This window comes from Polyergus mexicanus, unplaced genomic scaffold (genome assembly GCF_030449975.1).
Source record: "Polyergus mexicanus isolate NDT 795.1 unplaced genomic scaffold, iyPolMexi1.0 SCAF_33, whole genome shotgun sequence".
Lineage (NCBI taxonomy): Eukaryota > Metazoa > Arthropoda > Insecta > Hymenoptera > Formicidae > Polyergus > Polyergus mexicanus.
Window position 1 is genome coordinate 88,299 of NW_027223353.1, and position 15,669 is coordinate 103,967.

At 43.6% G+C, this 15,669-nt stretch overlaps 1 protein-coding gene across 1 annotated transcript; it reads right to left on the reverse strand.

Moving 5' to 3' along the window:
• Positions 1 to 6,629: 6,629 nt before the first annotated feature.
• LOC138943700 (uncharacterized) lies at positions 6,630 to 7,988 on the reverse strand. The gene has a single exon (XM_070314660.1). It carries the CDS (start codon positions 7,635 to 7,637, stop codon positions 6,630 to 6,632), a length of 1,008 nt encoding a protein of 335 aa, XP_070170761.1. The 5' UTR covers positions 7,638 to 7,988.
• Positions 7,989 to 15,669: the final 7,681 nt, after the last annotated feature.

A 15,669-nucleotide genomic window follows, 5' to 3' on the forward strand; every position in this document is an offset into this window, starting at 1 on the left:
GTTACGTGTCAGTAAGTGAGATTTGTCTAAAATTTTTGTGCAACATCAAGGAAATTGACAAGAACTGTATCACGGCATACATTGTTAAAATCGCTATGTACGCAAGTTTTGTTCGTTCGGAACGTCTTAGTTACGTGTCAGTAAGTGAGATTTGTCTAAAATTCTTGTGCAACGTTATTGAAATTAAGGATATACGTTTTTCTGCGCACAAAGCTGAGATCGCTATATACGCAAATTTTGGTCGTTCAGAACGTCTTAGTTACGTGTCAGTAAGTGAGATTTGTCTAAAATTTTTGTGCAACATCAAGGAAATTGACAAGAACCGCTTCACGGCATACATTGTTAAAATCGCTATGTACGCAAGTTTTGTTCGTTCGGAAAGTCTTAGTTACGTGTCAGTAAGTGAGATTTGTCTAAAATTCTTGTGCAACATCAAGGAAATTGAGAAGAACCGCTTCACGGCATACACTGTTAAAATCGCTATGTACGCATGTTTTGTTCGTTCGGAACGTCTTAGTTACGTGTCAGTAAGTGAGATTTGTCTAAAATTCTTGTGCAACATCAAGGAAATTAAGAAGAACCGCCTCACGGCATACATTGTTAAAATCGCTATGTACGCAAGTTTTGTACGTTCGGAAAGTCTTAGTTACGTGTCAGTAAGTGAGATTTGTCTAAAATTGTTGTGCAACATCAAGGAAATTAAGAAGAACCGCTTCACGGCATACACTGTTAAAATCGCTATGTACGCAAGTTTTGTTCGTTTGGAATGTCTTAGTTACGTGTCAGTAAGTGAGTTTAGTCGAAAATTCTTGTACAACGTTAAAGAAATTGAGGATATTCGTTTTTCTGCGCACAAAGCTGAGATCGCTATGTACGCAAGTTTTGGTCGTTCGGAACGTCTTAGTTACGTGTCAGTAAGTGAGATTTGTCTAAAATTCTTGTGCAACTTCAAGGAAATTGACAAGAACTGCTTTACGGCATACATTGTTAAAATCGCTATGTACGCAAGTTTTGTTCGTTCGGAACGTCTTAGTTACTTGTCAGTAAGTGAGATTTGTCTAAAATTCTTGTGCAACATCAAGTAAATTGAGAAGAACCGCTTCACGGCATACATTGTTAAATTCGCTATGTACGCAAGTTTTGTTCGTTCGGAACGTCTTAGTTACGTGTCAGTAAGTGAGATTTGTCTAAAATTCTTGTGCAACATCAAGGAAATTAAGAAGAACCGCTTCACGGCATACATTGTTAAAATCGCTATGAACGCAAGTTTTGTTCGTTCGGAACGTCTTAGTTACGTGTCAGTAAGTGAGTTTAGTCGAAAATTCTTGTACAACGTTAAAGAAATTGAGGATATACGTTTTTCTGCGCACAAATCTGAGATCGCTATGTACGCAAGTTTTGGTCGTTCGGAACGGATTAGTTACGTGTCAGTAAGTGAGATTTTTCTAAAATTCTTGTGCAACATCAAGGAAATTGACAAGAACTGCTTCACGGCATACATTGTTAAAATCGCTATGTACGCAAGTTTTGTTCGTTCGGAACGTCTTAGTTACGTGTCAGTAAGTGAGATTTGTCTAAAATTCTTGTGCAACGTTATTGAAATTGAGGATATACGTTTTTCTGCGCACAAAGCTGAGATCGCTATATACGGAAATTTTGGTCGTTCGGAACGTCTTAGTTACGTGTCAGTAAGTGAGATTTGTCTAAAATTCTTGTGCAACATCAAGGAAATTGAGAAGAACCGCTTCACGGCATACAATGTTAAAATCGCTTTGTACGCAAGTTTTGTTCGTTCGGAACGTCTTAGTTACGTGTCAGTAAGTGAGTTTAGTTGAAAATTCTTGTACAACGTTAAAGAAATTGAGGATATACGTTTTTCTGCGCACAAAGCTGAGATCGCTATGTATGCAAGTTATGTTCGTTCGGAAAGTCTTAGTTACGTGTCAGTAAGTGAGATTTGTGTAAAATTGTTGTGCAACATCAAGGAAATTAAGAAGAACCGCTTCACGGCATACATTGTTATAATCGCTATGTACGCAAGTTTTGATCGTTCGGAACGTCTTAGTTACGTGTCAGTAAGTGAGTTTAGTCGAAAATTCTTGTACAACGTTAAAGAAATTGAGGATATACGTTTTTCTGCGCACAAAGCTGAGATCACTATGTACACAAGTTTTGGTCGTTCGGAAAGTCTTAGTTACGTGTCAGTAAGTGAGATTTGTCTAAAATTGTTGTACAACATCAAGGAATTTAAGAAGAACCGCTTCACGGCATACATTGTTATAATCGCTATGTACGCAAGTTTTGTTCGTTCGGAACGTCTTAGTTACGTGTCAGTAAGTGAGATTTGTTTAAAATTCTTGTGCAACATCAAGGAAATTGAGAAGAACCGCTTCACGGCATACACTGTTAAAATCGCTATGTACGCAAGTTTTGTTCGTACGGAACGTCTTAGTTACGTGTCAGTAAGTGAGATTTGTCTAAAATTCTTGTGCAACATCAAGGAAATTGAGAAGAACCGCTTCGCGGCATACAATGTTAAAATCGCTATGTACGCATGTTTTGTTCGTTCGGAACGTCTTAGTTACGTATCAGTAAGTGAGATTTGTCTAAAATACTTGTGCAACATCAAGTAAATTGAGAAGAACCGCTTCACGGCATACAAGGTTAAAATCGCTATGTACGCAAGTTTTGGTCGTTCGGAACGCCTTAGTTAGGTGTCAGTAAGTGAGATTTGTTTAAAATTCTTGTGCAACATCAAGGAAATTGACAAGAACTGCTTCACGGCATACATTGTTAAAATCGCTATGTACGCATGTTTTGTTCGTTCGGAACGTCTTAGTTACGTGTCAGTAAGTGAGATTTGTCTAAAATTCTTGTGCAACATCAAGGAAATTAAGAAGAACCGCTTCACGGCATACATTGTTAAAATCGCTATGAACGCAAGTTTTGTTCGTTCGGAACGTCTTAGTTACGTGTCAGTAAGTGAGTTTAGTCGAAAATTCTTGTACAACGTTAAAGAAATTGAGGATATACGTTTTTCTGCGCACAAATCTGAGATTGCTATATACGGAAATTTTGGTCGTTCGGAACGTCTTAGTTACGTGTCAGTAAGAGATTTGTCTAAAATTCTTGTGCAACATCAAGGAAATTGAGAAGAACCGCTTCACGGCATACAATGTTAAAATCGCTTTGTACGCAAGTTTTGTTCGTTCGGAACGTCTTAGTTACGTGTCAGTAAGTGAGTTTAGTTGAAAATTCTTGTACAACGTTAAAGAAATTGAGGATATACGTTTTTCTGCGCACAAAGCTGAGATCGCTATGTATGCAAGTTATGTTCGTTCGGAAAGTCTTAGTTACGTGTCAGTAAGTGAGATTTGTGTAAAATTGTTGTGCAACATCAAGGAAATTAAGAAGAACCGCTTCACGGCATACATTGTTATAATCGCCATGTACGCAAGTTTTGATGGTTCGGAACGTCTTAGTTACGTGTCAGTAAGTGAGTTTAGTCGAAAATTCTTGTACAACGTTAAAGAAATTGAGGATATACGTTTTTCTGCGCACAAAGCTGAGATCACTATGTACGCAAGTTTTGGTCGTTCGGAAAGTCTTAGTTACGTGTCAGTAAGTGAGATTTGTCTAAAATTGTTGTACAACATCAAGGAAATTAAGAAGAACCGCTTCACGGCATACATTGTTATAATCGCTATTTACGCAAGTTTTGTTCGTTCGGAACGTCTTAGTTACGTGTCAGTAAGTGAGTTCAGTCGAAAATTCTTGTACAACGTTAACGAAATTGAGGATATACGTTTTTCTGCCCACAAAGCTGAGATCGCTATGTACGCAAGTTTTGGTCGTTTGGAACGTCTTAGTTACGTGTCAGTAAGTGAGTTTAGTCGAAAATTCTTGTACAACGTTAACGAAATTGAGGATATACGTTTATCTGCGCACAAAGCTGAGATCGTTATGTACGCAAGTTTTGGTCGTTCGGAACGCCTTAGTTACGTGTCAGTAAGTGAGATTTGTTTAAAATTCTTGTGCAACATCAAGGAAATTGAGAAGAACCGCTTCATGGCATACACTGTTAAAATCGCTATGTACGCGAGTTTTGTTCGTTCGGAACGTCTTAGTTATGTGTCAGTAAGAGAGTTTAGTCGAAAATTCTTGTACAACGTTAAAGAAATTGAGGATATATGTTTATCTGCGCACAAACTTGAGATCGTTATGTACGCATGTTTTGGTCGTTCGGAACGCCTTAGTTACGTGTCAGTAAGTGAGATTTGTTTAAAATTCTTGTGCAACATCAAGGAAATTAAGAAGAACCGCTTCACGGCATACATTGTTAAAATAGCTATGTACGCAAGTTTTGTTCGTTCGGAACGCCTTAGTTACGTGTCAGTAAGTGAGATTTGTTTAAAATTCTTGTGCAACATCAAGGAAATTGAGAAGAACCGCTTCACGGCATACATTGTTAAAATCGCTATGTACGCGAGTTTTGTTCGTTCGGAACGTCTTAGTTACGTGTCAGTAAGAGAGTTTAGTCGAAAATTCTTGTACAACGTTAAAGAAATTGAGGATATACGTTTTTCTGCGCACAAAGCTGAGATCGCTATGTACTGTTACGTCCCGGCGAATTCCGGCTGCGAGACGGGGATTGCAGAGCTCAGAATTTTTCTCGGGACACGATCGCGAATTTCGGGTCGAATGAACCGCGTGGTTCTCCCCGGGGATACCTGCGATCGAGGTTATTCGCGATGGATACGCAGGTAGGGAGTGGAACTTAACGAAGATGGTGCATTTTACTTTAATATTAAACAAAACAGTGGAAGCATTCAGAAAACTAAGCTATTCGCGGAGAACAGGATGAGTCAAAGAAAAAGTGAAATCGAGACGCAGGCAAAAAGGACGAGTCGTAAAAGTGAAACTCGGGATGCGTCAGGAAAGAGAAACTCAGTATTAGACAAAGAGTGAGTCATAAAAGTGAAACTCGAAGGGCGCGTCATAAAACAAAACCTAACCATCAGATAAGAAGTTTCGTCCGAAAACTCTGGGAAAGACGCGCGTTTCGAAATATTCTAGAATATTCTTGATGTGTTTAACTATATTATATTATGGCAGAACTCAATGTTGTAAGACGCGTGTATGGTAAGTGAATTACTCGCAAGGAATTCGCGCGTTTAACGAAACGGATTTGGTAATAATTGCCCGGGGTTCGGGGTGGCTAGAGGTCGCATAAGTATAATTTCTTACCTTGCGACGAATGGTCGAGATGTTAATCGAACGGTCCGGGATACCTTGCTTGTTTCACCGATATCCGGCCTTCCTGGGATCCTTGTCGTCGATGTCGCTGGGTGGAGTCCTTGGGCGCTCAACTTCGATTGGAATCAGCTTGGCTGGCCATTTGATGCAAGTTATGCACTCGGCGCGTCGCGAGATCTCTAAGGTAGCGGTATGATGATTCGCGAATAATTGTTCGTATTCAGGATCGTAGCGCGGTGTTACACCAATGTATTGCGATAGCCCGAGATCTACGGGTTCTAAGATCAACTCGCGAAGTATTTTGCGCGCGCGCTTCTTCACTCCTCCACGTCTGGTCTTTGGCATTTGTTAATTTATTTAATTAATCACTGATCACTGGCTCTAATCAAGAAGGCGTGTGCTTTCCAGAGGACACGGCGTGCGATGGACCGCACGGCTGTATCTTGTGTTTGGACTGATTGCAATAACAGCGTGCGGCGGTCCGCACTGCTGGTACTGTATATCAGGTGTAAGCGTGTATATGTGTGTATAATTGAATAGAGCCAGGCGAAAATGTATTTCGACAACTGTAGATTTTTAACAGGATATTGTTAACAGAAAGGTTAACCAGACGGATGAGAGCAGAGAAATAATCTTGAAATGCGTATCGTTTACTTACGGATGCGGAAGGCTTAAAGCAAGAGTTGGATAAGGTGCGTTAATGAAGAGTCGACGTAATTCTCATACAGCACAATATATTCATTCAAATTATACACTGTTGCATTAACTCGACTTAAATTTAGAGTTATTAGTAAACTTAGATTAAACACTAGAGATAGAATTTAGAAATTGAATTTAAAGTTATTATTTAAATTTAGGTTAAACACTAGAGTTAGGATTTAGAAATTGAATTTAAAGTTAGAGTTAGAATTCGAACTTAGAATTGAATTGAGTCACAATCGCGGGAGAGGCTCTCCTAAGAGAGCTGTTAACGGTTCGAAGTGGCGGAGTAGACTCTCTAAGTTGGAGCGCGCACTGGGCTCCTTCGTTTCGGCGGCTCGGCCGCTGCCGAGAGTAGGGATGCGTAGTAGTGGGAATTTCCTTAGAGCTAACGAAGCGCCACGCCTCGGCGCTCGGAGGGATCGAGTGTCATGGCGTGTCTTTGGCGCGCTATTTAAGTTGCGCTTATTGGACTTAGATTATTTAAGAGGAGAAAAAAAAATAGAAATTCAAAAGGTTGAAATTTTGACAGGACGTGACACCTCCCCCCTCGGAAAAGAATGTTGGACGTTATTGTTCCAACATTCTCCAGAGCGCTTAAACTAATGCTTGTAGTACGCTTACATCATTTTCTTAAAGTTACGTTAACGATTGATCATGCGATTTTTATTAACCTAGAGTTCTCGGTGGGTATATAGATATTTGTTCAATTCGCCATAGTCTTTCAGTGGGGCGTTTGGTGAGTTTTGAGAGTCCTCGCGTGTACTTTCTCTAGGCACTTTTTCACTATTCTCAGGGAGGGCAAGGGGCGTTGATTCTGTAATAGGGGTCTCCGGGTCCGCTTGTTCCCTGGGTGCTGGCTGTCCGCGGGATCTCATCTGCAGGAGAAGGTGGGTGATTGAGCTCCAGACTGCTCCCAGCAGGTGAAGACTCCAGCCATAGACAGAGTGAAGAGCGTAGCCTCTTATAATAGAGTCGATTACAAGCTTAGCGAGTCTCACTAGTAGGATTATGGCGAGCACTCCTGCGCTTGCTGATCCGAACGTGATGAATCCCTGCCACAGTCGTGTTCCGGCGTTTTCCGCTATCTTTTCTAATGACTTCTCGTCCATGAGATTATACAATGACACGCTCCCATGGGGGATTGTGTGTCCCATAGCTCCCTGCGCGATGGTGTCTAACATCGCGGGTTTTTCTACTGGGAACATTATGTGATTCCTCAAGCGGTCCAAGTCTTCTGTGGAGTAAATTCCGCTGGTCGCGAGATTTGATGGGCTCACGTACTTCCACCGGGGCTTAGTTAATGGCTGGATGGTTGGTGGTGGTAAGGCCTCGATAGGTCTCGGCGTGATTCGAAACCATGTGTCCTCGACTCTGTACATGGTCGGCAACAACTCGCTGCATTCTCTTGTAGTTCCTGTCTTCATTAGTATCCTCGATCTTGGCGATAAGAAATATGACGTATTACCATGCGAGACGGGTAATTCGTTATAACATCCCTCGGTCTGTCGAATTTTGCACAGGATGGGAACGCACTTGATGATATGAATTACCTCGCCGGCGGTGATTGCCATGTAGCCTGGTGATTTCATCAAACGGAATGCCATCTCATCGGGGGCGATGCTGGAAAGTGAGAGTGCGTTTTCCAGAATTTGTCTCTCCAGGGCGCATTTTTGGCCCATGATGTCCCGGTACAGCTGCGTCAATTGAGTCTTCAGGTGCTTTTCCACGTATATGAACTTGGAGTTCACATATGAGAAGATATCGAGGTTGTCGATGGCGATTCTTGATTGGGATTTGAACGTTCTTCCCGGTTGCGTCTCGAGGATGGATAGCTTCGGGTGTTCTGTCTGAATTAACTTATAGCCGCAGAGGTTCGTATCCGAAGTCTTGGCTAGAGCGAACGTAGTTTCCTTTGTTGTGACCGTGTAGATGACGGGGGACTCTTTCTGTGCCTCCTTGGGGGTGAGCCGGTAGGCGATGCCTTGGTATAGTACGTCATAGCGTCGGAAGTTGCAGCTATCCGTCGGTATGATTCTCCAGTACGTTGACGTACCGTCTGCGTCGCTACATTCACCCTCCGTTGCACGACAACGGCTTCCTGAGGGTAAGACGACTTCATTTGTGGTGTGCTTGATCGGCAGCTCCAGGCTCCTGGTAGTTATCTTGATAGAAGCTTGTACGACCACGTTGTCCCATGTTCCGTATGGATCGCTGAATTGCGTCCCCGTGCAGCGTCCGTCTACGGTGAGGGTTCCGGCAAATGTCAGGCTATGCGTGGATGTGGTGTTTATTTTGATTCCTGTGATGAGAGCGTTGCCTCCCAGGAATATAGTTCCACTGTCGTGCAGCTTCTTGCACGTTTCGGCAGATATTTCCCGGATGTATTCTCGCTTCCCATTTTGTACGGCGGAGATGTGGGAATGCATTCCACAGTAGTATATGGTCCGGTCGATCTCAATCCGGCATTGTAGGCCCGTGGTGTGGTCGAACTCGCTTAGTTGTAACAACTGTACGTAAACTTCTTCAGTTCTTGGTTCTATATTTTCGAGTTGGCATTCTCCTATCTCTGTGAGGGAGAGGGTGGTGATGTTCAATTCATCACTACCGCAGTCGTATCCCGTTAGGCTGTATGCAGTAGAGGATAGAAGTGCAATGATGATGATGATCGGTGAAGTATGCTCCATGTTAAGGCTCACTGCTAACTGGTCGATCCTCCTCCGGTGCGGTGTTATTATAGCTGTTGCGGTCAGGGACTCAGGGGGGTGGGGTACCGATCGAAGTGGGGGCTTGGTGTGGCGAGAGCTTTAGTTTATCCGCGTGCACGATTCGCGTCTTATGTCTACTTATGGCTATTTTGATATTATTATTACTGAGTATTTCGGTGATTCTATAAGGTCCAGTATACTGGTCGCCCAGTTTACCTTTTGTGGGTTCTCGTAACAGATATACATTAGTTCCTACCTTAAATCTACGCGTCTTAATCTTACGGTCATAGTATCGCTTTGACCTTTGCTTAGAATTAATTAGGTTTTCACGCGCTATTGCTTGTGCGTCTTTGATTTTGTTAAACAGGTCGGTCAGATACTTTGCGTAGCTTTCATTTATCTCGTTAGTCGTGTCTGATTCGCTGGAGGGTACTTTGGCTACTTTGCCGAACACTAGTTCGTGGGGAGTGTATCGCGTGCCCTCATGGACGCTGGTATTGTACGAGAATGACGCTAACCTCAAAAGTCTATCCCAGTCATTGTTTTTATTTACAAACTGTTTTAGGTATTCCCAGAGTACTTGATGTGATCGTTCTACTGAACCGTTTGATTGTGGTCTGTATGCCGTGGTTTTAAAGTGTCTAATTTTGAATTTGTGCGCTACATTTCGCATAAGGCTATTAAGGAAGTGTGAGCCTTGGTCGGTTAAGATAGCTAATGAATATTTTGTTAGTAGGTCTTGAATGGTTAATATATACGCATTGCCTGATTGTGTGGTGGGCAGAGGGCCCATGATATCCATTGAGATCTTTTCAAAGGCGGAATCAGGGGTGTCCGTCAGTACCATCGGTTGTCTGGTTTTTATTCTAACTAGTTTCTTTAGCTGACACGAACGACAGTTTCGAACAAAAGTTTGTATGTCTGCCTTCATTCCAGGCCAATGATAATTTTTCTTAACGCGGTTGTATGTTTTCGTTACACCCTTGTGTCCTCCTATTGCCGAACAATGGTTTTCTGTCATGATCTCATGTCTATCGTTCTCCGCGGGGGTCGCTATTTTGTTTGTACATATAAATACGTTTATATTGGTGTTTTCTAATATGCGAGTAAGTAGCGAGTGTACTGTCTCCCAGGGAACATTATCTACGTCCCCTTTTGCTATGGAAACTGATCGCAAATCCAGTTCCGTGACGATATCTAAGAGCGAGCACAATGCTTCCTTTATAATGTTTTTCTCTGTTACTCCGGATATTCGTTCTTTTACAACTAACGATATTATATGGCGATTACCGTTTTTATTTACTTTACCTCTGGCCAGTGTGGCATCTTTAATCATAGGTAATGATTTTGTTTCCTGGAGCATCCGGGCTTCCAGGTCAATAGGCGCACCCTGTTGCGTAGTGAAGATTACAAGATTATCTCTACGGGTTGTGAAATTGTCGGGAATTGCTACGATTTTCGGTCCCGTTACATTTTTCGTGGAGGCGGTTTCATTAACGTTGTCAAATATACAAGAAGCATTATCGGAGTCAGAGCTGCTGTCGGTCTCGTTATCGCTTAGAGTTTCGTTAATGTCATTTGGCGTTAATGATGGTTCCGTATCGTTATCTGCTATGTCGTCGTCAGTCAGTGCGAGTTCATTACCGGGTCTAGGATTCTTTGTATTAAATAAAGATTCGTTGGAGCTGGTTATTACATCATCGCGCCTGAGAGGAAACATTCGGGTCTCATCGTTCCTTTGTATCCTCTCCGTTATCGCATGGACGCGTGTCGGATTTCGCGATAGCGCATCCGCGTTCACATTCATCTTTCCTGCTTTATAAATCACTTCGTACTCGTACTCGGCTAATTTTAAACGCCAACGGACCAATCTGGAAGTCGGGTCTTTTACGGAATGTAACCACACCAACGGTTTATGATCAGTTATTAGTTGAAATTTTCGTCCGTATAGGTAGGGGCGGAAATAATTTACACAATATACAATAGCTAAGAGTTCCTTTTCAATTGTGGAATAGTTTTTTTCTGGGGAATTCAACAAACGCGACGCGTAAGCGATAGGAAGGTCTTTCCCGACTGGTCCCTGGCTTAGTATTCCGCCTATCGCATAGCCCGAAGCGTCGGTGGTAACTACAAAAGGTTTTGTAAAATCGGGGTATTGCAATATTGGTTCTGTACACAATGTTTCGCGGAGTTGTACAAAGGCTAATTCTTGCTCCTTCTGCCAGTTGAAATGTTCGTCTTTTTTCAGTAAATCCGTTAGGGGGCGCGCTGTTTTAGAAAAATTAGGAATGAATCTACGATAGTACCCTGCTAATCCGAGGAATTGTTTGATATTCTTTGCGTTCTTAGGTGTCGGAAATTCTTTTACCGCTCGAATTTTCGCGGGGTCGAGTCTCACACCTTTATTGCTGATAATATGACCTAAGTAGCCGACTTCCTTCCTCAGGAATTCGCATTTGTCCGGTTGGAGTTTCAAATTGGCTTGTCTTAGTCTACCGGCAAGTTTGTTAAATTTAGTTTCGTGTTCTTGGAGTGAGCTTGCGTATAATACAATATCGTCTAGATAAACGAAGAGTTCGCTACCCTGCAGTCCCGTCAAAACCTGATCCATGAGTCGCTGAAACGTTGCAGGAGCATTCTTGAGACCGAATGGCATACGGCTAAATTCGTAATGTCCGTGAGGCGTAGAAAAAGCTGTTTTTTTCGCGTGTGACTCATGCATCGGTATCTGATGGAAACCTGATGCGAGATCGAAAACGCTAAAGTATTTCGCACTACCTAATTGATCCAGGATCTCCGTAATATTCGGGAGCGGGTACGCGTCTCCTATTGTTTTTTCGTTTAATGCACGGTAATCTATGACCATGCGCCATCTTTTATTGCCTTTTGAGTCCGCCTTTTTAGGTACGATCCACAGCGGCGAGTTATACGGGGATTCGGAGGGTTTTATTATATTGTTCTTTAACAGTTCCCCTACTTGCTTTTCTATTTCCTCCTTATGTATGGGAGGAAATCTGTATTGTTTAGTATTAACGGGCTGCTCGTCGGTCGTCGCGATTTTATGTTTAATTACGCTGGTAAAGCCTAACTTAGTACCAGGTAATTGGAATAAATCCCTATGTTTACTGATTAAACGCGAGACGTGATCCGTTTCTTCCTCGTTTAAATGGCCTAAGCGGAGCGAGTCGTGAATAGTCTGTGTCTTTTCGCGCTCATCGGTGCGGACCATCGCGGATGTGGCAAGTACTTTACTGTCGTTTTTCGTTTCAGAACTAATATTCCCTAGGGAAAATTCTTCTATTTCCTGTAGTTCGACAGTCGGAGTTGCGAATATATGAGTTTGTTCGCTTGAATTAATAACGCCGGCGTATGCTATGCCGCCGCGATTTGTGACGACGGCGTCTCCTAGGTAGACGTCTTCGTGCAAATGGATCCGTGGAATGTAGCCCTCGCTTATGTCTGGGTTACTAACGCGAAGAGGGATCACGGTACGCGCTCTTGCGGGTAACGTGATAGTATCTCGACCGCAGTCGAATGGGACTCTTATCCCCTGCCAGATTACGCATTTTTCGACGAAGTTAATGTTCGATGCATTGCGTAAAAAATCCGAGCCTAATATACCGTCTTGGGATATGGGGAAGTTGTCCTCGACAACGTGTAACTTGATCCCGTATCCCAGGTACTCGATATCGGTTGTTCCGAGGGTTTCAATTCGCCCGTCCGTAATTCCGCTAAGGATTATCGTTGATTCGGGGTTGATGCTAGACTTGGGATCTATCCGACATCGCTTTACGAGGTTAGGTGCGGCGCCCGTGTCGACCATAAATTTAGTGCTCGGTGAAAGACCTTCCACGGACAGGGTCACCGTAGGCGCGTGAGAGAAGTCTTCGGGGCTTACGATCGCGATTCGCGTGGCTCTTCTTCCTGCTCTGTCGCTATTGTTCTTATCGGACGATCTGTTTCGTGGCTCCTTCCCGCTCGAGGTTCGTCCGTGGGCCTCGAGGGGCGGTAGCCGTTTCCCTGGCGCGAATTGTTGAACTCACGTTTCCTACATTCCTCGATCTCATGTCCTAGGTTCTTGCAGTACCGGCAGAATTTTTTATCCTTGTCTACTCTGTTGCTTTCGTAACGCGGTCTGTTAGCGGTATGCGGCTCGCTTCGGTTCGCATACCTGTTATCGGTGGGGAAATTGTTCCGCGGACCCGAGGGCCTGTAATGGTCCTGGCTGGGAGGTCGCGTGGGAGCGGTGGTCGACCATCTGGCTGTTGTACGATCCGTGCCCGACTTGACAGGCGTAGAGTGAGCTAACGGTCTACCTGCGCTGTATACGTTTCTTTCATAGCTTGGTTCGCTGCGGCGCGCGGGATTAAATCTTTCATTGTCTAATTCTTGGCGTTTCGCGAGGACCTTTACGCGTGAAAAAGCTGCGAACGGATCAGTGTATAATTCCTTGGTTAATTGCAGTCGGTAGCTGAGAGGCAGCCCGTCACAAAATGACCGCGCCGTTAAGGTGTCTATCTCTGCCATGCTGTCGTTATTCAATCCACGTTCCCGGCGTTCTGAGTCTAAAATTGACGAACGGAGGTCTTTGGCACGGGTAATATAATCGAGGATGTGCTCATTGGGTTTAAGGTAAATAGTGCTCAATTCGCCGCGATATTGATCTATCGTTTTCGGAGAACCGAAAGCGCCATTTAACAAATCCGCGAGTTGGGTTATCGTCTCGCAAATTTCGTCTTCTGTTGCGCACGCGGCGCGTCCGCGAAGTTTTGTGAGAAGGAGGCGCGTCAAGTCCCTCTCGGAGGACGGCGGTAATATTTCTTTAGCTCTCCTGCAAGCACGGATGAATTGCGGGAGAGGTATATTGCGGCCATCGAAATGCGGCACTGTTTCGAGCGCTTCGCGGAAGGAAAGTCGCGGGCCCAAATTTTCATGTGAGAAGTCGTGGGGATTATATATCGTAGACGTGTGGGCGTCGAAGAGCCGTGTTCCTACACGGTGAGGGGGCGGGGAGAGGGGTGGCGCGTGATGCCCAGGTGTTTCCCCGTGATTCGATTGCCCGAGATCTATAAACTCGTTAGGTTTTTTGAAATCGTTACCGCGTACGGGGCCAAAGTTTATTCGCTTGTTCAGTTCCATTTCCCTGATCAAGAGGCTATTTTTAATTTCCTCGAGGTCGCGCTTAGAGTTTTCTCTCTCAGCCTCGAAAGTCTCGCGTTGTTGTTGTAATAGTTCCGCTTGCTCGCGCATTTGAGCGTCTTTCATCGCTAGCTGATTTTGAATTTCCTCGATCTCGGCCTCGGTTAGCGCTAAAGGCGGTTTCACTCCCTTTTTGCGGGTTTCCATTGTCGCGAATAAATCCGTATCCCACCGCTGTCACCAAAATTATGTTACGTCCCGGCGAATTCCGGCTGCGAGACGGGGATTGCAGAGCTCAGAATTTTTCTCGGGACACGATCGCGAATTTCGGGTCGAATGAACCGCGTGGTTCTCCCCGGGGATACCTGCGATCGAGGTTATTCGCGATGGATACGCAGGTAGGAAGTGGAACTTAACGAAGATGGTGCATTTTACTTTAATATTAAACAAAACAGAGGAAGCATTCAGAAAACTAAGCTATTCGCGGAGAACAGGATGAGTCAAAGAAAAAGTGAAATCGAGACGCAGGCAAAAAGGACGAGTCGTAAAAGTGAAACTCGGGATGCGTCAGGAAAGAGAAACTCAGTATTAGACAAAGAGTGAGTCATAAAAGTGAAACTCGAAGGGCGCGTCATAAAACAAAACCTAACCATCAGATAAGAAGTTTCGTCCGAAAACTCTGGGAAAGACGCGCGTTTCGAAATATTCTAGAATATTCTTGATGTGTTTAACTATATTATATTATGGCAGAACTCAATGTTGTAAGACGCGTGTATGGTAAGTGAATTACTCGCAAGGAATTCGCGCGTTTAACGAAACGGATTTGGTAATAATTGTCCGGGGTTCGGGGTGGCTAGAGGTCGCATAAGTATAATTTCTTACCTTGCGACGAATGGTCGAGATGTTAATCGAACGGTCCGGGATACCTTGCTTGGTTCACCGATATCCGGCCTTCCTGGGATCCTTGTCGTCGATGTCGCTGGGTGGAGTCCTTGGGCGCTCAACTTCGATTGGAATCAGCTTGGCTGGCCATTTGATGCAAGTTATGCACTCGGCGCGTCGCGAGATCTCTAAGGTAGCGGTATGATGATTCGCGAATAATTGTTCGTATTCAGGATCGTAGCGCGGTGTTACACCAATGTATTGCGATAGCCCGAGATCTACGGGTTCTAAGATCAACTCGCGAAGTATTTTGCGCGCGCGCTTCTTCACTCCTCCACGTCTGGTCTTTGGCATTTGTTAATTTATTTAATTAATCACTGATCACTGGCTCTAATCAAGAAGGCGTGTGCTTTCCAGAGGACACGGCGTGCGATGGACCGCACGGCTGTATCTTGTGTTTGGACTGATTGCAATAACAGCGTGCGGCGGTCCGCACTGCTGGTACTGTATATCAGGTGTAAGCGTGTATATGTGTGTATAATTGAATAGAGCCAGGCGAAAATGTATTTCGACAACTGTAGATTTTTAACAGGATATTGTTAACAGAAAGGTTAACCAGACGGATGAGAGCAGAGAAATAATCTTGAAATGCGTATCGTTTACTTACGGATGCGGAAGGCTTAAAGCAAGAGTTGGATAAGGTGCGTTAATGAAGAGTCGACGTAATTCTCATACAGCACAATATATTCATTCAAATTATACACTGTTGCATTAACTCGACTTAAATTTAGAGTTATTAGTAAACTTAGATTAAACACTAGAGATAGAATTTAGAAATTGAATTTAAAGTTATTATTTAAATTTAGGTTAAACACTAGAGTTAGGATTTAGAAATTGAATTTAAAGTTAGAGTTAGAATTCGAACTTAGAATTGAATTGAGTCACAATCGCGGGAGAGGCTCTCCTAAGAGAGCTGTTAACGGTT

What these genes read in the sequence shown, in the direction of transcription:
- LOC138943700 (XM_070314660.1), bottom strand. Translation starts at nt 7,637, where the DNA reads ATGGGCCAAAAATGCGCCCTGGAGAGACAAATTCTGGAAAACGCACTC.